The 19,843-nt window shown below is 45.2% G+C and overlaps 1 protein-coding gene across 3 annotated transcripts in view; it reads left to right on the top strand.

Moving 5' to 3' along the window:
- LOC8029663 (ralA-binding protein 1) overlaps positions 1-19,843 on the top strand; it is a 59,344-nt gene that overhangs the window by 26,631 nt on the left and 12,870 nt on the right. For all 3 annotated transcript variants that reach the window (XM_029968189.4, XM_029968188.4, XM_042290905.1), the window contains exons 8-11: positions 206-336; positions 13,661-13,862; positions 16,611-16,979; positions 18,365-18,443. In XM_029968189.4, the coding sequence (XP_029824049.3) occupies positions 206-336; positions 13,661-13,862; positions 16,611-16,979; positions 18,365-18,443 (781 nt within the window). The remainder of the gene's footprint in view (positions 1-205; positions 337-13,660; positions 13,863-16,610; positions 16,980-18,364; positions 18,444-19,843) is intronic.

The following is a 19,843-nucleotide window of genomic DNA, read 5'->3' as shown; positions in this document are numbered from 1 at the left end:
CAGATTGCCAAAAATTTTATCGACGAGTGTTTTTCTAATTTTTTCGGATTTATCCGGAAACATGGAACCCTGCACATATGGTATGGTTTCAGTACACTACTATTTAGGACCATGGTTTTCAGTCAACTTTTGAAATAAATTTAATGAACAGTTCTGGTGGCCGGTGATTCGTGATTCTCAATGTGTTTCTGTTTTTTTTTTCTAGGAGAAGCACAACAAGATGAACCTCCAGAATGTGTCCATTGTTCTGAGCCCCAGTATGCAAATCAGCCACAGGGTGCTGCACGCACTCTTTTCTCACGCGTCCATTTTCTTCAAGGACGTGCAACTTAAAAAGTGAGTTCCTCACATTACCTACAGGTTCGGAAAGCATACCGTGAAATACCGAACAGGCATCCAGTCAACAGTTGGAGATAATTGCAAAAGCATGGGGATGTTTGCTTGTTAGGTCTGAGAGCAGAAAAGTCAAAAGTGTCAATAATTCAGCTTGGGCGAGTTGGTGGTTCATGCTTACACTTCAGAGTGCACAAGAACAGACACACCTCAAAAGATCACTCACACAAAGAAAGAACACTCACACTGCGCTCTGTGGGTGTTTTTTTCTTTGTGCGAGGGAACTTTTGAGGTGTGTCTGCTCTTGTGCGCTGAGCCGAAAGGGCACGTGGTGGTGATGGCTCCTGTTTGATTTAATGGAACGGTATAGGAGAGGTGCAGAGGTTTGGTTTGTGGTTAATTTTTAAAGCAGCCACTCCTCTCTCGTCGAGCCTTCTTTGTGCCAGTGCACTCAGGTCTAGCTTTACCACTTTGCAACGACGCTGGTGCGTGAAGTTTCATTGCTTGGCACTGTGGCTTCTCGGAGAAGCGACTGAAGTGGAAGGGCACTTGAAGCGGAAGGGCACTGGGGTGGGCACTTGAAATGTTCCTTGCCTATACTTCAAATATCTCAAAAGGGGGCAGTGGGTGCTTATTGCAATGTGGGTGCACACTCTGTATTTTACAATATAAGTAAAAGCTTCCTGGCATTCTTTTTTTCTTGGTTTTTTTAATTGTTTTAGGAATTAGGCTGTCTCGCTAAAGATGCAGTCCAACGAATTTCAATGTGACATTTATCATTGGGGAAGTCCCATGGACACCTCCCAAAAGCCTTACAATGCTTTGTCTTGGTGTGGTACAGCATTGCAGAGTGTGTAGAGTGTTTTTGTTTAAAACCCGGTTTTATTTTATGAAAAAGGCAACCGAATTTGGGTGAATTCTGATCTATCCCCGATTCAAAATCAGATTTGCACTGCATGTAATACACCTTTCCGGAAATTTTGCGGCATTTAGTGGCGGCGTTTTAAAACTATGCGCGGGCACCGAGGCCGGCCAGTTTTGGCCACCATCGATGTGGCGAGAATTCAAAGCACTCAATGCTAATCGTAAGATACCTCTCCATTGCTTCGTGTCACGTCATATGCAGACGGGAGTGAATGATAATAACAAAGACAAAGTGGGTAGTGATGTTTCCCAAATCAGTCTAAATGGCACGATCCCACCACTTTCATCGGGAACGAAATGCGCATGCAAACTGCTCATACGTACGGTACCATAGAACGCATCACTTCGAAGGGGCAAATGTCGTGGGATGTTGTTTGTGTTACTGAAACTGCTCTGGATAGTATAGCTGACGTACCAGTGCTGTTGCAACAGAACCTTAGAAAGCTGCTTGCACGCATGCACTCCCACTGTATTTGTGCTCTGCTGCAACAATGATATAGGGGTATTCACTGGTTGCCATATTTGTAGGACGCCATTTACAGCGCATACTCAGATCGAACTTGCATTTATAGGCTGCTAAGACCGGCAATCTCGATGGTGTAGAATCCACGTAGCAAAAGAACTGTGGTAGCTCACCATCATCACGCGCTCAGGAGTCACGCACACAGCTATGGCGGCCAGTAAATACTTCCTATTGCCAGGATCATAAACATTGTCATCAACATGAGAATATTTTAGCATGGGCTCGAACCTGGTGAGTTCCGCTGCCCGTCATTCTGCATCACGAGATCCTCGTTTGCTTTCTGAGAGATCCGGTTGCGCTAGGAACTGACGATAGCCACGGAATGCGACGAGGGCAAGCACTTTTGTTACGAAAGGCACCGAATTGGGCGCATACAACACATGAACCATGAAAACACTAATATAGAATATACCTAATGGCAATCACCAAAGCAGAATTGGGATTTATCCACGAAGGAATTTCCCCGTTTCAATTGATGGTGGCTCAAGGTAGTTTTTAAGAACAAATTCGTAGGTACACCTTCGTTTACGGTCGCTCGTCCTCAGGGCAGCATAGCACTCGTCAACTTCGCCTATTAGGTACAAAGTCATCCGTAATCGCAGCCAAGCTGTCATTGGGTAGATCTTCAGCAGCGGCGTTTACCCTCACTCGCTGCGGCGACAACCGACACAGTCACAGCGGTGCACTGTGTAATAAACAGTGTTGCCTGTAGTAGTCTTTGGCATAGTCAAACATGGCGCATTATGGTTGCCAGCAGCAATTTCAGAAAGGGTCTATGACATGGGTGTTTTTGAATCTTTACTAACGTTTTTTAAAAAGAAAAAACGGCGTAAAAGCTGCACTAATGCGGTGTGTGCATAATGTGGGGTGGACAAGTCATTACGATAGGAACTAATGCAAATTTATTAGTTAGCTATTTAATTATTTGTAATAAGCATGTGGTTCTGATTCGAAACTCGCCGACTGGTCGAAAGCCGCTAGACGAGTAAATATTACAGTAAAACCTCGTTATAACAAAGTTGAAGGAGCGGTCATAATTGTTTTGTTATAACCATTAGTTTGTTATAGCCAATGTCCATTTCTTCCCACTATAGCAAGCAAGGGGAATTATGATTGCTTTGTTATACCCATTAGTTTGTTATATCCCATTTTGTTATAACGAGGTTTTACTGTAGAAGGACTTGTAGCATACGTGCAAAGCATGGTGGTATGCTAGAGTTGCCACTGGTGCAACAGGCGCAAGAGTAAATGCAGGAAGACTTGCTCGCATGGTTTCTTTGTCTCCTATAATTCCTGTTTTTGAACCATTAGCCTTGTTCCCATTGCACAAGTGGTAACTGCAGTGCACTAAAGCACTTCTTAGGTGCTCGAAGTTTTTCTGAAATTTACGGATTTAGTGTTTTCCCACGACGTTTGGCAAGTTTCTATATAGAACCACATGTTTATTTTCGTAAATTAAAAAGTTCATAAACAAATTTGAGTTCATTATCCAACTTGTCGTGACGATTAGCCTCCTATATTACGTCCCACTGGCCACATAACTCACCTGCACAAACTGCATTAGTGCGGCTTTTTTCAAAGAAATCAGTAAAGCCTAAAATGAAATGCCCCATATGATGCCCATATTTTTAGTTTTTGAAGCAGGCAACTCTCCAAGCAAAGGGTACTGAAAAGTAGACAGCCCTTGTTTGGCTCAAGGTTGAACTGTGTCGCCACCGTTTGGCCAAAATTATGGACATCCACGAGTGCATTCACAGCCGCAATCCACAGCCGCATCTACAAGTGCGTCCACAGCATCGTCTGATGCGAACGCACATTGAGAAGTGTGGATCTCGACAATGAAAGCCCATTCCTTGCTAGTCTAGTGCCTTACGTTGAATGCATGTGTGTTATCTTTTTTCTCTTTTTGTGAAAGGTATTGTTTTACCTGTGTGGAAATTCGGCATAGTGAGAAATACCAAGTCTGATGCATCTGTCACATTGCTACTTTGGTTTGTCGAATCGCAGGGTCTATGCATCTTGTTTTGTCTTGAACAACCCTTAGCTTTCATTAAATAATGGAATGGTAATGACTGCTAGATGTCAGTTAAAAAAATAATCCAAATGAGTACCACCCTTTAATTCAGTGGTTCTCAACCATTGATGTTTGGCGGACCCCTTGTGGATCGGTGGAGATGATGGGGGACCCCGTTCGTGACGAGATGAAGGGAAAGGTCTAGGTTAATTTTGATAATATTTTAATAAATGAATACAACCGAGGGCTGGTGTGAAGTACATTCCTCTCATTGACATACACAGGAGAAAACGCACCCGAAAATTGGAAAGTTGTTCTCAATCCGTAAAAAATATGATCTTTATTGCCGTGCTTAACTGATGACGCAGTGCTTCACGGACCTCTGGAATGCCTTCACAGACCCTTTGGGGTCCGCGGACCCCCATTTGAGAACCACTGCTTTAATTGATTAAGTTTATCGATATCCCAGCATATTGTATGTGAAAGAATAGAGCTACAAGTTGCTGTTTTACTATTTTGGACAATGTCATAAATGCCACATTGCATTTACATGTGAAGTGCATTTAACACCCACGCAAATGTAACGTAGGAAAGGTTCTTAAAAGCGGAGTATTTTGTATGCTATTATTTAAACATTATAATCACTCCTTAACAATCACAGAAAATGCCACTCTGGTTAACAGTGGAAGATTGTATCTTAAGAGGAATGAGGGCAAAAAAAATAATATAAAACCACCTTTTTACCTTTTTTCTAGTCGCTTGAATTTTCTCAACTTGAGAGTCGTCTGGTTAAATGGTTAAAACATTTTATTTCGATTAAAGCATTGATAGACTAATCTGGTGGTTAATCAGTAAATTGCCCAGTCCCTATATGAATTGGGTGAGGTTAGGGCTGAGGGCTATCCAAAAGTCTAGTGAGAGTCACTAGCCTCCATGATTAAAAAGAGTGCCACTGCGAGATGTTTCCTACGTTGGTCGTGTGGGCGGTTTGCCAAATTCACCAGGGTTCTACCAATGTTTTAAAAGCCAAGTTTTTAGCCAGAGGTTTGAAGTATCAGCCACTTGACATCCACAATTAGGAACATCGAAGTGGGTAAGCCCACGGCTACCGAGAGGAGCATCGAATAAACACTGGCACTGCTGTGCCGTTCGCTTAATCCATTTACTACTGTTTTACTTGAACGGTCTGTTTCACTAGACTCACTCGTTATGCCACTACACAATTTGCGGATCTCAACTGGAAGAGGCGCTCCTTCCTCAGTGCAACATAGTACATATAATCATTGCGACTCTGAGAAGACCACCCACACCCCGAAACAGTAGAAGAATGCATCAGCTGTGGTTACAATGACCCTGTTGCTCCTGGAAATTAGCAACAATAGACTTTCCAATAAGCGTCAATCTTAACCTTTTTTCACTGCGCAACATTTATAAGTACCTGCTATTTGACAAGCTGCAGTAGCGCTATTACGTATGTATGGGGCTTGGAACTTCTCGTTTTGTTGTATTTTACGCTCAAGAGATGACAGCAGTGATGTGATTGCTGCGCCGAGGGGCTAACCCTGCTACATCTTGCTACATTTTGCCAAAATATGGGTAATCTGCGCCAAGCCTGCGCCTAAAAAAAAAAAGAAAAACAATTTTGGTCGTTTTTCAAAGCTGAAACTAAAATGAGTACCATAATTGAGCAGGCATGTGTTATGTGGCGCAAGCGGCCACCGACACAAAGTACTCTGCATCAATCGTCCATCCAGTCTTGCATGGTTTTCCCGCCGTGTCTCGTTTCGCGCTCTTGTCGTCTCCTGGGTCTCGTCTCGCATCTTTTGTTTTAAATTTTGAATGATAGACGCAGGCGTGTGTGGACACTTCGACGCTAGCGTGCCGGGTACCAGTCATGCCGTCATGCTGTGAAACTAAACCACATTTTTGTGCGGTGGGAGTTATTTTGTGAGCTGAAGCCCTCGCTCCTGAATGCGATGGCTGTGGAAAAACTATGTTTGGTCCCTAGCTGCCTTCCAATCACCGTGTTCGTGCGGCGTCAGGTGTTGCCGTCCCCACGTCGCTGCAGATATGGCGCTTTCTAAAATAAAACTAAGTACCGTGGCATGTTCATCCACATTCCTGTTCTTGCTTAAATCATGCGTTACTACAAACATTCCTCTTTAACTCAAAGACTCCTGTGTCGAAGTACTGATCACCTGGTGGGTTTCTCTTGGTGGGCTTTCTTTCAAGAGGAAACCCAGTACGTGAAAATCCTGCCGCGAAAGAAAGTTGGGGATGAGAAGTGAGTTAAAGCAAAGAAAGCAACATCTGCATGCTGAACCCGCACAGTGCGCTTGTTTGTCTGGAGCTCAGTCATTGCACAAAGTGCTCCAAAAACGTTTTGACCCTCGATCGCGATGTTTTGCGTCAATGCACTCATGGTTCTTTTTTTTTTTTTTTGGCTTGTATTTTGTTTGCCGGCCTGGCAAGCACGCGCCGCTGGGCTGTTTCTTGTCGTAGGCTTGCCAGTTACATTTTGCATACAATATTGGAAATCAGTCGGTGACGGAGGGAAGTGGCATGGTTTCTGTTTCGATCGAACAGTCGTGGTCTGCCCTTGTGCGGCGAAGCACGCGCAACTGCAAGCCTGCTGAGGTTGCCCTCACATGCATGCGTAGATGATTAAAACGTGATTGCACGACAGAGGCAACAGCCGGGACGCTTGCAATCCATTGTTTTGCGTTTGCTTACTTTTGACGAAAATTTGGCATGTCGGGAACCAGTAAAACGGTGGCAAGCGATTTTTCAGAACTGCTCGGCAATGCCTATAGCACTGTACATTTGTGAGACGTCTCAGCACTAAAAACACAAGCAGCGAGCACCGTCACAACACGCCACATCAGAACTCAACACAACACAAAGTGTCCTTCGTGTGAGCAGCACTTGAAACAAATATTTATTTTTTCTCTAAGGATATCTGTTCCGAAAACCACTTTTGCTGCTCCGAAACACTGTCTCGGCTGCCATAAAAGCCAATTTTGCTGCTCCAAAACACTGTTTTGGTTACTCCAAAGGAAACAAACGCTCAACATAAATAGTGCGGCTTATCGGAAAACAGGCATACATCGTCAAGATCCACGCTTTCCAATGTGTGTCCCCTGCAGATGATGCAGCGGATATCCACACACACAGTAGTTTAAATTTTGGCTGCACGTTCAAAAGGATTCAATCTTCACTGAAGCACCTAAGAGTATTGCACCATTTCCTGCTAAAATTGTTTTCCGAACGATACCGTACAGCAAAATAAATGCACATTTCTACCTTAGTAACATCCCAACAGATGCCCCACCCCCGAAAGATAGCCATCCCTATTTTTAAAGGGATTGTCCGGTCGAAACCGGAAGTACTTAAGTTTTTGTGCTTGTTTAGTCGAGGGAGCCTTCATGTAGACAAAAGTCGTTTTTATTTTGATATATGATCTCCCGTTATTAATTAAACCTTTCATGAGCGTATATATGACATTGCACTCCAAATTTCGAAAGTGTCAATGGCTGACATCCGTAGCTGCTGCACGACGTCACAAAACGCAAAGGCCTGTTGGATGGTCGGGATAACAAACGTTAGTTGATGGATGCCTTGTATTTTGTTTCAAAATATATAGTCTCCTAGGCTGTACCCTACTGAAATACAGTAGAACCTCGTTGATACGTTTCGAAAAAAAAGCGAGAAAAAAAACATACGATCCGGGAAAACGTATGATCCGAATTTGACATTTCTAGGCATTCGGAAAAAAACAAAAGTCGTGAGTGCAGCTGAAAAACGTTTAATAACAGTACCTCATTTACCGAAAACATCCGTCAGCTTCTGCTGGCGCGCACCTTGACCTTTTGGGAGGAACAATTCCTTTTGCAGCGTCTGCAGACCTCCCTCGGCTGCAGGGTTATCTTTTGTGGCAAAGTAACTCCGCAGCACATCCAGTGCAGCGACCGCCTGTGCGAAAGTAGCTCTTGGAGGAGTTTCTGGCTCATCCTCATCCTCGTCGACGTCGTGCTCGTCTCCGGTAACTTGGCCCTGTCGCAACTCCGCCACAATGTCAGCAACGGTTTGGGGGTCGCACGTTGGGACGTCGTCGTCCACAGCGACGAAATCGCTGAACGCCAGCTCCGCACCTGTGGACCGGAGCTCCTCGTCCATGTCATCTTCAGTCTCGCAGGGGTCGGGGTCACCGCTCACACAGGGCTCGGACTCCTCCACTTCTGGCGAACGCCGAAACCCGCACTTCCTGAAACAGTTCTTGACTGTTTCGCTGGTCACGCTTTCCCACGATGCATTGAGGTAATGCATTGCATCAAGCAACGTGAGCTTGCCGGGGTCCTTGCCTCGGGAGACGCGAGCCAAGGAGCGTCGCACAATGCACTTCCTGTACAGGTGCTTCACGTTCTTGATGATCCCGGCATCCAGAGGCTGCAGGTGACTCGTCGTGTTCGCCGGCAGGAAGACGACTCGGAGGTTGCGCAGGAACGACGTGTCCTTCGGATGAGCCGAACAGTTGTCCAAAAAGAGAAGCCCCTTCCGGTCTTTGCACCCCAGTCGGCCGTCGAGGTACCGCAGAAACACTTCGAAGAGGCTGCAGGTCATCCAAGCCTTGGTGTTGTGCTTATATACGCAAGGAAGCCGAGCAAGGTTTTTCAGGCATGTCGGGTTCTTCCATTTCCCTATCATCCACGGCTTGATCATTTCCGTGCCATCTTCGTTGCAGCAAAGCAGCACGGTTACTCGATCCTTGCTGACCTTCCCGCCGTGGCACGACTCCCCCTTTAAACTCAGGGACTTCGTGGGTTGCACCTTGAAGAACAGGCCAAGTTCATCGGCGTTGTAGACGTCGCGTGGGGCGTAGGCATTCACAATGCCCGGAAGCAATGAAATCCAGTTTTCAATATCCGCCGGATTCACGCTGGCTGCTTCGCCATTCACTTGGCGGTACGAGATGCCATGGCGAACCCGAAATCGGTCCATCCAGCCGTTCGAAGCTGCGAAGTCCTCGATACCCATGATGTCTGCTATCTCCATGGCCTTTTCCCGCAGAATGCTGCCGTCGAAGTTCACACCAGACGCCCGTGCTTGCTTAAACCACTTAAGCAGTGCATCCTCCAACTCTCCGTGCTTTGCTCCGCGGGCCTGTTTCGTCGCTGCACCGAAGACCAGGGCGTTTTCTTCTATTTGCTTTCGTTTCGACACGACCGTGTTGACCGTCGACGCAGGCAGTCCGAGGTCCTTGGCGATGTCAATTCTTTTCCGTTTAGGGTCCCGGTCGACAAGTGCCAGGATGTTCAACTTTTCCCTCAAAGTCAAAGGTTTCCGCTTGCGCGATGCCATCGCCGGTTATCGGGCACGGGTACGGAAAGAAGCTAGGCAGACGCGCACTACGGCACGGCAACAGAGAAATGGCGGAATGCCGACCTCGCGAAATGTCAAACAAAAAAGTTGTCAGGTTCGTTCATTTACTACCACCCGTACATGGCTCAAGAGTTACTCTTAGGGAAGCGTTTATCATCCTCAGAGGCGCGTAGCCAGTTTAAATGGTGTCTTCAAGCATTTGATAGAGTAACCGAGAGTGACTCTTAGTCACGTGTCACGTGTCTATCATGAAAACGACTAAAAATCAAGAAGCGAACGCGAACACATCGACATCGAGAACGTTCGGCGTGCGGTGCGTGCGGCGACAACCGTTCTGCCCGGAAAGATTGGGAGCTCATTGCCCAGAAAACGTATAATCCGATCGATGTTTAGTAGAGGTGTGCGAATATCAAAATCTTTCGAAGCGAATCGAATCGAATAATAAAGGTTACGAATCGAATCGAATCGAATATTTTCGAATACGAATAGTAGTTCCAAATAAGGATATATTTGAAAACAAATATTTTCTATTTGATGTGAATTAAACAAGAATGCTTAATAAAAAAACACAACTGGAATTTTTTTTCAACAAACGTTTCTGAAAAGGTTACTTTTCTTGCAATAAGAAAAATGTTCCACATATGACTGTTAAAAGAAACAGATGAAGAAAGATCAGTCAGTAAAATACCATTCCTTGAGTGAGGTTAGAGAACGTAAATGAAATTGCAAAAGTGAAGGCGGGTCGGCAAGCCACAACGCAGTCGAAGATCGCATCGCGGACGAAAGGAGGCACTTGAGCGTAAACGCAAGTACGCAAGCGGTGGCGGGTCCGCAAGCCGCAATACGAAGTCGATGATTGCGCCTCTACTTTGTGCGATCTCTTTTTACGCTCGTGAACGCAACCACGTGAACGTAAACGGAAGTACACAAGCGGAGGCGGCTCGACAGGCCACAGCAGAGTTTCAGATTGCGCGATCGCGCTGCGCAACCGCACTGACTATGCACCATCTCTTTCCGTGTGCAATAGTTCTGTCCATAGAGGGCGCCACAAAGATGCAATAAATTAAGAATATGTTGTTTGTTTTGTTTTTTTTGGCGGGGGGAGGAAGTCTCACTTTTATCATTGAAAACGGGTAGAAATAAATAACAAAAGGAATACTGGCAAACTGATAAACCGGAAAATCAAGCGGAAAATAACACAAGCCAGATATCACCGATAGCCGAGGTGAGCCATAAATCCATATCCGAATCCATAGCACCTTGGCTACTGTATTCATTGTAGGTACGAAATCACGAATATATGGTTGTGCTACATTAAAAATGAATGCGGACAGGAACGTATACAAGACGTCTCTGGCGGACGCCCGAAACGTCGTGCGGTACGTCGCGACGATGCATGTGCCATTGCAAACCGTAGTCCTTCATCCTATCTATCACAGCGTTTGCACCACGACCACTTAGCCAACTCTGCAATCCGGACATCACGGCAAGCAAAGGACAGATCGCGCTACCGCGTGCAAATAACTTTCCAATCCTTTCTACAAAAAAAAAAAAAAAAAGAAAAAAAAAAGAGATACTTAGGTTGGTTGTGTAGGTTTGCCAAGCTCGAAACCATACTGCGCAGTCCAAAAACAAAACAGAGAACTCGACCGCAAGTTGACACTAATCAATGAGTTCCGCGTTATTCGTAGTTTTCGAAGTATTCGAAGAACTCGAATAGTTCGAACAGCGAAAGGGCGAAGCGAATCGAATCGAATAGCAAGCATTATTCGCGAAGTATTCGAAGTTTCGAATATTCGCACACCCCTAATGTTTAGCGAAACTTTGGACGTACTTCCCGGGAAATCGTATTATCCAGAAACGTATGAACCAGTCGTAACTCTATGGGACATTTTTCGAGCCCTCGATTCTGAACGTATGAGCCGGGAAATCGTATGAACCGAGATCGTATCAACGAGGTTCTACTGTACAATTCTTTCAATGCAGTTTCCAAGCGTGTGCAAAAAAAGTCACGCCTTTTAGCAGGAAATTACTCGAGAACAGACATCAGCTTCGAGCAGACGAATGCCGTTTCGCGCAAACACAACTGCGACGGCCACCGATCGAACCAGGGGCGCTTGCAAAGCAAAGGATGCATATTTCGCCTCTGAAGCAGCAACTAGGTAGACGAAGCGGCTTCTGGGTACTCATTTCGGCGGATTCACTGGATCGGTGATGAGGCTGCGGGTCATTCCCTTAGAGGCGATGTCCGCGGGTCAAAGACAAATGGCGAATCGTTGAAATGCATGTCGTCACTTGACTTAGACGAGCTTGGTTAGTCGTAGCCACGCTTTATTTTCGCATGCGGGTCAATCAGAACTTGGCTGCACGCGTGCTAAATACTACTATCGTCTCCAGGTGGTCTAGCTGTTGGTTTCGGTTTCGCTGCATAATCAAATTGATTGATCCGATTTCGGCGAGGAGTGGATGGACGTAGTTTAATATCATTGGCACAGCATCACACCTCACCTTTCGAGGCTTCTGCTTGCTCAGAGCTCAGCTCGTAGCTCTCTTCTGCGAGATGACTGCTGCGTAAGCGGGATCTCAATCTTGATGGGAACCCAGTCCCCACGCACAGTGACGATCCATTTTGCTCGTCTCTGCACGTCTCGCGGAAAAGTGGAATGTCTTGTCTTGGCTCGCATGTGCTGCCCGGTGGTTGTGGCACCCAACCGCACAACAAAAATCTCACCCAACTACGAAATAAGTCGAGCACAACAAAAACGAAGCACGCTGAGGCGTTCACTCGCAGGTAAATGACGAGACAGAAATGCTCGCTTTGTGTTGTGTGACGCCAGAGCTCCATTGTTGCCACCGAAAGCAGCATTTACGCTAGAGTGCGATTGGAGCAGTATAAATTCAATTACTCATGCAGAGGGGCATATAAAATTCAGATATTGCATGTGCGATTGGTCACGAGGCAGTAACAATGATATTCAATAGTTTTCTCAAATACAAAATTTGACTGGACAATCCCTTTAACGTAATTTGATTCTCTTTTTGTTTTTTTATAAAACTTGAAAGGGTTCTGGCCAATGGTGACTTGAGCAGAAATGGTGTTACTTAGCCACGGCGGGAGATAAGCAGACATTGCTGACTGGGAAGGGCAGTCGTCCTTAGTTCATCGTCCTTCCCTGAGATTTCATGTTTTGCAACTCACAGAACCTGGAACTAGCAGCTTCGTTTTCCAACTTTTTTTTTGTCGCACACTGAAAGTTGGCTTACTTCTTTTTTTCACCCAATGGGCTTCCGATTTTAGGTGGACTATGTCTAGATGTGACTGTACTGTCATGCATGATTATAGAAAGCTTATCGGGTGGTTATCCACACTATGATGATGATGAAGATAGTGCGACAGTAGCGCCACCCCTAGGTCGGTCTTGAGGTGAACATTGCTTTCAAAGAGAATGAAGGACTATTTAAAAATGGAGGGATGAGAAATAAAGTAATTAATTGAGGATTTTTTTTTTAATGAGTTAAATTTAGAAATTTAAGCTAAGCCAATTTTGGCTGGTATTCTGAGTATATCCGGGGATCCATCATTTTCGATATGTATTAATCTTAGATTGGTCATATTATCCAAGAACAACCTATGTAAAGGTGGCCACAGTACAGGGCTCAAAGCTAGTTCGATAAGCATGGATTCCTGTTTATGTCAGTTTCACTTCACATGTATTTGGCTCATTTTGAAAAGAAACTCCTCAAATATTTTATGTGACAGGAACTTGTCTAGTCAGATTTTTCATACATTTTTCTTGGCTTTTGTACTCGAAAATTGGATATTTTTAAAAAAAAACCAAGAATTTTCCAATTTTTAGTTTTTTTCTGACAGCAAAAGTTTAAAAAGAAACATGTTTTTAACATTAACTTGTTAAAAATATAAGATCTGGAAATGTCCAGTTCTAGTGATAGACCACCAGTACCGTGATCCTGTCGCACATCAGTGGTGAGACTGCATTTACAAATAAAACTTCGCACGATGGGGGCGTGTGAATCATGTTACTGAAAGAAGGAAAGGGATGCTTTGAGTACAACATGACAAACGCAACGACACAAGGACATAACCTTCGATAATTATAGCTCGAGCGCATCGGGAGCTTTACGGCACCGATAGGCTGCAGGGTAGGTTTTCTGAACCCTTTCTGTCCACATTGCGCAACAGTCAATCGTTTGAGCGTCCATCAAACTTCCTCAACAATAGAGTCCACATTTCCATCTTCCTGTCGTACGCAGTGTAAGCAGCCCATATCATTCCAAACAACATTTTGTCTGCACAACCAAAAGGTATGCGCACGTCGCAGACGGGGTAGTACGCGGACAGATAACGCCCAGCAGATAGCGTCTCCCATTGTTTGGGACTCTCAGAATTGGAGGTTGGCCGAGGCTATCTGCGTCTTCCAATTGAAAGAAGAGATAATGTCACTTCCCTCTTGTTTTTGTGGCGGAAGGTATGTGCGGAAGATCCACCCGGACTCTTCGCGCCAGTCCCTTGACCTGCCCGAGACGCCGGCTGCCATAGAGGAGGAGCTGAGCCACCAGGAGCAGGTGCTGAACGAGATCCACGCTGAACTCAACGCTGGCCTCAGGGACCCACAAAAGGAGGAGCAGTTGTGGGAGGTCCAGCGCGTTGTGACTCAACTCAAGCGCAAGGTAGAGCTGGGACCACTCTTTCTAAGTGCAGGACCTCTTTTCGGGCTGCTTTTCAAGTCTGGAACATCACAAAACATTGCGACGAAAACTATGGCCGGTAGTCTTTGCGAGAGACTGCGTCCCTTGGCAGGTATATGGCCGCCGACCTCTCGCTTCGTAATTTGATACCTTATCCCCCGAGCTGGCCGAGCGGCTATTGGCATCGTGAAAGCGAGAGTGTATGTGGGGTGTTTCATTTTAATTTAATTCAAATGTATCTTTACAAAAAGAAGAGGTGAAAGTCGCTTGGGTGTGGCCTTTGTGCCATTTATTTATAAGGTTCGGCGGACGTTGGATGAGGGAGTAACTATCGTGGTAAGTCAGCTAATAGGTCAAATCTGTCTAATAACTTTTTGATCTTTGGTTTTATAAGTCGTGTTGCAATAGATCCTTTTGGAAATTCAGTCTAGCCGCTTTGATAACTGTCGTCACCCGAGTGTATTTCATCTGTACGTGCTAATGGTGGCCTCTTGGTGGTTTATAAAGAAGGAAGTTAAAGACTGGACCCGGATGGTGAGCCAGAACATTCCAGACATTAGAGGGAAGCTGAAACACTTCTTTAAAAAATGAGATAGAGGTTGATTCTAGCGTAGTTTTATCTGATTTATTTTTTTGTTATTTGGAGTTTATTTTTGTTTGATTCCCAAATCGTATGGAATTCTGAGTTTATTTTGCTGCATTCCCAAGTTAAAAAAAAAAAAAAAAGAAAGTTATTTTTGGGCATCAATATCTCTTGTCTTAATGGAACCCTGATGAGCTAAAAGGCAAGCTCTCTTTTGTCAGTATTTTGAGATTTCAAAGGAAACTGATTTGCTTTTTATTTTCTCATTGCTACCTTGAAATACTGAGTTTTTCGGATAAATCTGAGTCGACCGAAATGTTACCGGCAAGTGTTTTTTTGGATTTTTTTCGGATTCATGCAAAAACACGTAACCCTGAACGTAACCCATAAAACCAATAATTAAAAAGTCAACGAATTTTAGTTAAGTAGCCGACTCACCCTGACGGTTATTTCCTCATCCGACGTCCGCCTAGCCTGACAGATGCATGGTGCAGAAGGCATCCGTCTAACTCTCGCCCCCTTTTCTTATAAAAATCCATGGGAATTAAAATCGAATACCCCACTTGTGCTGGTGTTCCTCAAAAAGCTTTGCACATCCTGCGTGTCTTGACCGTAGAACTAACGTACCGTAAAATACCGACCAAGTGCCCACTCAAAATCGGGAGGTAATCGTGAAAAACCGGGCGCCTGCTAGGCCCAAGAGCGAAGATGTAGGAGGAGCACGCGGTGGGGTGGGCCCTCGCTTGGTCCGACCGCTAAACTCGGAGTGGCCGTAGCTTTCCTAGATAGCCAAGCGCGCTAGCTCGTGAAAACGAAACCTCGGCATTTTTTCGCCAACGAAAAAGTTCCCTACGACTCTCAAAGCAGTTTTTGTGCCAGCGGCACTCCGCACAGAAACTGACGCCATTCTCCCTAGGCCTAACCCCTTTCACGATTTCATCGTCCGAACACGGACCACAGGCCATGGCACGTTAAATTTTATCTATGTATCCGACGGACGAAACATGTCGGGGGCCAGGCAATTCCTCGACCCCAATACCGTTGGCCATGCGCGCCGCGCAGTTACATTGTTTATTGCAAAGTTAATGGACTTTGCAGCTGCGAGAGAAATGAGAAAAAAAAAATCAATACTGTTAATCGTTGCAAGGGGGTGCGTTCTTTGTGCAAATAAGTGCGGTTTATTGAGAGAAATTAAGAAGTGATGGGCTATGCAGAATTTACCGTACAGCACCAATCAGGCGCCCACTGAAAATTTGGAAATAATTTCAAGAGTGTGGGGCTTGTTAGATTACAAATTTTATCTATATTTGTACTGCGCATATCTTTTCAGATGTTACAACATTTAGGGATGGGCGCTTAGTGTGGAATGGGCGGATGCTCGGTATTTTACGGTGGTCTGTCACCAAAGTCGCGACCCAGAGATGCAGCAGCACTAAACCGTCGTTAGAATGAATGTGGATGATATGTTTGTCAATCAAATGAGGGTGCTCTACCAAGACATACTATTCCTGCTTACTTTTCTTTTGTTGTTGTAAACCTGAATGTAGGAGTTTTTGTTTTTTCTCCTTTTTAAATGTAAATTAATAAAAAATTTACTGCTGATTTTTTTTTTTCTTTCAAATTTTATTACATTTATTTCGTAACACAAAATCTAACTTAGGAGTTGTAGGTCTACTTTATCTTTTTTACAGCTAGAATATTTTAGCTTGACAGTGTGCAGCGAGTTTCATTGTTCCGAGACCTGGTCATGTCTCCTGTCGACCTCGGGACGAATTCATTTTACCAAGTTTTCAAAACGGTTTTCCCAAAAGTTTGCACGTCGGGGTTGACCGCCTACAGCAGTCACCGAGTCACCATGCCAGAACGAGGGAGCCCTCCCCACACCCACCCTGTCTTGGGTGCCTCAATGCCCTTTTGTTTAGGGTAATGCCATTCTTTGTAGTATCCGATGCCGACAGCACGCACTCATAGGGAAAACGCTAAGAAATTGACGGCAAACAAATGCCACCGTAATACTGTCAGTGCCAAGAGCTCGTGCTGGGAAACGCTCTTGCGCACGCACCAGAACAAAAAAGGAGTGTCAAGCAAAATGGTTGGATGTCGTCACCCTAGGCAGAGCACGCATGAAGGCACCCCGCTCTGCACAGCTCCGCGTCTTGAAGCAAGTGAAGAAGGTTCCACCGGAGGTGCCCGCTCCAGACACCGGCGACTCCATCGACACGAGGCTCCAGCTCCCGCCTGTCCCGGAGCAGGCGGGACAGCCCTCCGAGCCAGCCAAGACGGTGCTGGCCCCTCCCCCTTCCATGCCGCAAGGCCCTAAGGTCATCGCGTGCAAGATGTCGGCCTCCGCCAGCGCCGGCCACGTCCTTTCGGAGGCCGTTGCGGTCCAAAACGGGACGGTGCAGCCCACTCCGCGGAGCTCCACGACTCCGTTGGATGCCGGTGTTTCCCCGTCGAAGCCACCGGGGTCGAGGGAGGTAGTTTCGGAACAGCGAGAGTTTGCCTCCAGTGTTCAGGTGGGCGGTTTGTCTGGCCTGCGCCGTCTGCTGCCTGTGCCTGGCCGTCCTCTTCTGCTTGCTGCAAAGACAATGTTGGCCTGGGCCTTCGATCCGTGGAAGACTTCATGTCTGCTGGCTTTTGCGAGCACTGCATGTCTGCTTGCTTGCACCTTTGGACATTGCCACTTCTGCTGCGAGTCTTTCACTTTCGCTTTGCATCTCTGTTTCGTGCCTGGCGTCTGCCTGCGGCCGGCGACATAAAGTTTGGAGAGTCTTGGGGGCGGCTTGTGCATCCATATGTCGGTGGTTTGTGCGCCATTTGTGACACTGGGCAGAGTTTGAGAGGCACAGGCTTCACAAACATAACCTTGTGTCTTCTAGGTGATGCGTTTTAGCACTATGGCACCCATTGTTTTATAGCATCTTTGTCACTTTTATTGGAGATATCTTGCTTCTTTTTGATGGGCATGATTTTCTTTAATCGGTTTGAATCTTGCTTTTCACTTTCTAATGGCACGTAGCACATACATGGGACCTTGGATTCAAACCCTACTCCTGCCCGTTTTGTTCTGGATAAGCATACCAACATGCAGTTGCGTATCACTGCTGCGTGATGAACTCTCTAAAGATCCCAAACTCGCTGATCAGCTAACTCTAGAAAACTTTGGAGTACGGGGGGGTGGTGTGCCAAAGTTACCACTCCTGCAACAGGCACAAGTGTTAACATGCGAAAACATGGATGATGATAAGATCATTCATGTTTTTGCACCGCTAGCCTTGCGCCTGTGGCACAGGTGGTGACTTTATAGAGCATTACCGCACTTCCCACACACTCCACGTCTGTTTAAAACTTACAGATTTGGTGGTTTTCGATTATGCTCTGCATGTTTCTAATTGGAACCATATGTTTATTTTCATTGATGAAAAAGTTAATTTTTTAAAAATATTAGTTAATTACCTCACTTATCATGACCCATGTGGCCCCCTGATTACACCTCCCTGGCCGTACAACTCGCCCGCACAGACCGCATTCGTGTGGCTTTCACGCAACAGATTTGTAAAACCTAAAAATAAACAGCCTGTGTATGCGATGGAGCTGGAATAATCTCAGCAAGAGTAACCTAGCAACTCTTGGAAGTAGGCTTTGAGCCTAGAGTACAATATATGCATTGCATTCTTCCGAAGGCTCATATACGTGGGTGCATGTGGCATTATTTAGGCAACGGACTGTGCGTTCAACATGTAGTGTTTAGTGCCAGTACTTGTATCTATTTGTGTATTTTCATATGCAGTGGCAGTTTTCCAATTGCATTACAATATTATCAATGGGAGTTTCCCAAGCATGTGGCCATGTTTGAACTGTCGCCTGATCTTGATTTCTGTTTGCCTTTTCTCTTGGTTAGGAGGATGCAGCTGGCAGTGGAGAAATGCAGGCCACCGGTGATCTCAAGGACGACACCTGCGAGAAACATTTGACCGAAGGTAATAATTTTTGATTTGTCAGCTCATTTTCATAAATTTGCCGTGCACTCAATTTCATGTTCATTCCCTCCCCAAAGTACTCGTTCACTGTTTTACGGTTGGGCTTCTTGCATTGTCTGGCTCCAGGTGCTTCTTTAAAAAGCAGAATAACAGCTGCTATCATATTGTTATCAATGAATACTTTAAATGTGGATCAAATATTACTTTAGTCCGTGACAAATGCTCGGCAGGTCGTTATTGTCATTAAATGAGCATCTTTTCCTCCAAAAATTAGCCATGAAAGGGGTATGCAAATATTCAAAATTTTGAATAGTTTCCGAATTGTGTTTGCCATTCGGTTCGATTAGCAAGGAATGGTTACTACTTGAAGTATGTGAGTATTTTGAATATTCAGAAAATAGTAACGATGTCTTGAGACTTTCTTCTCGTGCCAAACTTCACAGCATCGCGCTAGTGCTCTTGCATCAAGCTTCACCACTTTTCATTGGCTCGCACGTGTCAAGGTTCACTGTTTAGCAGCTGCATTCTCGGAGAAGCAGCCGATGCACAGAAGCATCTCCATTTGTTTTGATGAGCTTACGATTAGAGTCAACCCTATTTTCGAAGGACAATGCTGGAAAAAAAAGTGTCAGCCTATATTCAGATAAATAAGGTAGTCATTGCTCTGCTTGCCATGTTACAGTATGTTTGACCCGACTTGTTTAGTCGGGGACTTTTTTTTTCCATTGAACGCAGGTATGTAAAATGTTCCACGTGCAATGAAGCAGTTCCTCTTCCTCGCCTCGTTTGATGACGAAATATTTTCAGCTGCAGCTATTACTTATGCTTAGTCCACCTTAAATGTAAAATATGCATATTCTAAAATATTCTATTTTATTCATATTTAATTCTTCATATTCATATTAGATTTGCAGTCAAAAATCTTATGTTTGCACACATTGAATAAAAATGCGCTAAAATGTTAGTTGGTCATAGGGAAGAGAAATTTGAGCCAACCTAAGTAAGACCGTGAAAGAAAGCCTGCTGAGCCTTGTTTGAGGGAGCACTCGAGACTTGACTTAACGTGCCACTCCATTTGTGTGCTAGCTTTGGCAGTGCTTTTTCTTCACACAGTCAGTGTTTCTAGCAAGCCGGCTCCGAAAGAATCGGAGGCTTTTTGAAGTCTGTCCACTTCATTTGTGCAGCGTGTACTTTTGTTAAAAGATGGGTACAATGATTTTTGTACTTCCCTTAAATGCCGTTTATAATTGCCTCGAGGCTCATAACCCACGAAACGTGCATCACTCTTTCTCTTCACACAATGGCAGTTCTGGAAAAAAAAAAAAAAAACGGGAGACACCTGGCAGTGTTTGTCCCCTCTACTCGCAGCCAGAACAAGCGGCCAAGTGACCCAATGCCGA

Source organism: Ixodes scapularis, unplaced genomic scaffold (genome assembly GCF_016920785.2).
Source record: "Ixodes scapularis isolate PalLabHiFi unplaced genomic scaffold, ASM1692078v2 PGA_scaffold0__279_contigs__length_252992795, whole genome shotgun sequence".
In the NCBI taxonomy this organism is placed as follows: domain Eukaryota; kingdom Metazoa; phylum Arthropoda; class Arachnida; order Ixodida; family Ixodidae; genus Ixodes; species Ixodes scapularis.
The sequence above is the reverse complement of the archived record's forward strand: the minus strand, read 5'-3'. Positions and strand labels throughout refer to the sequence as shown.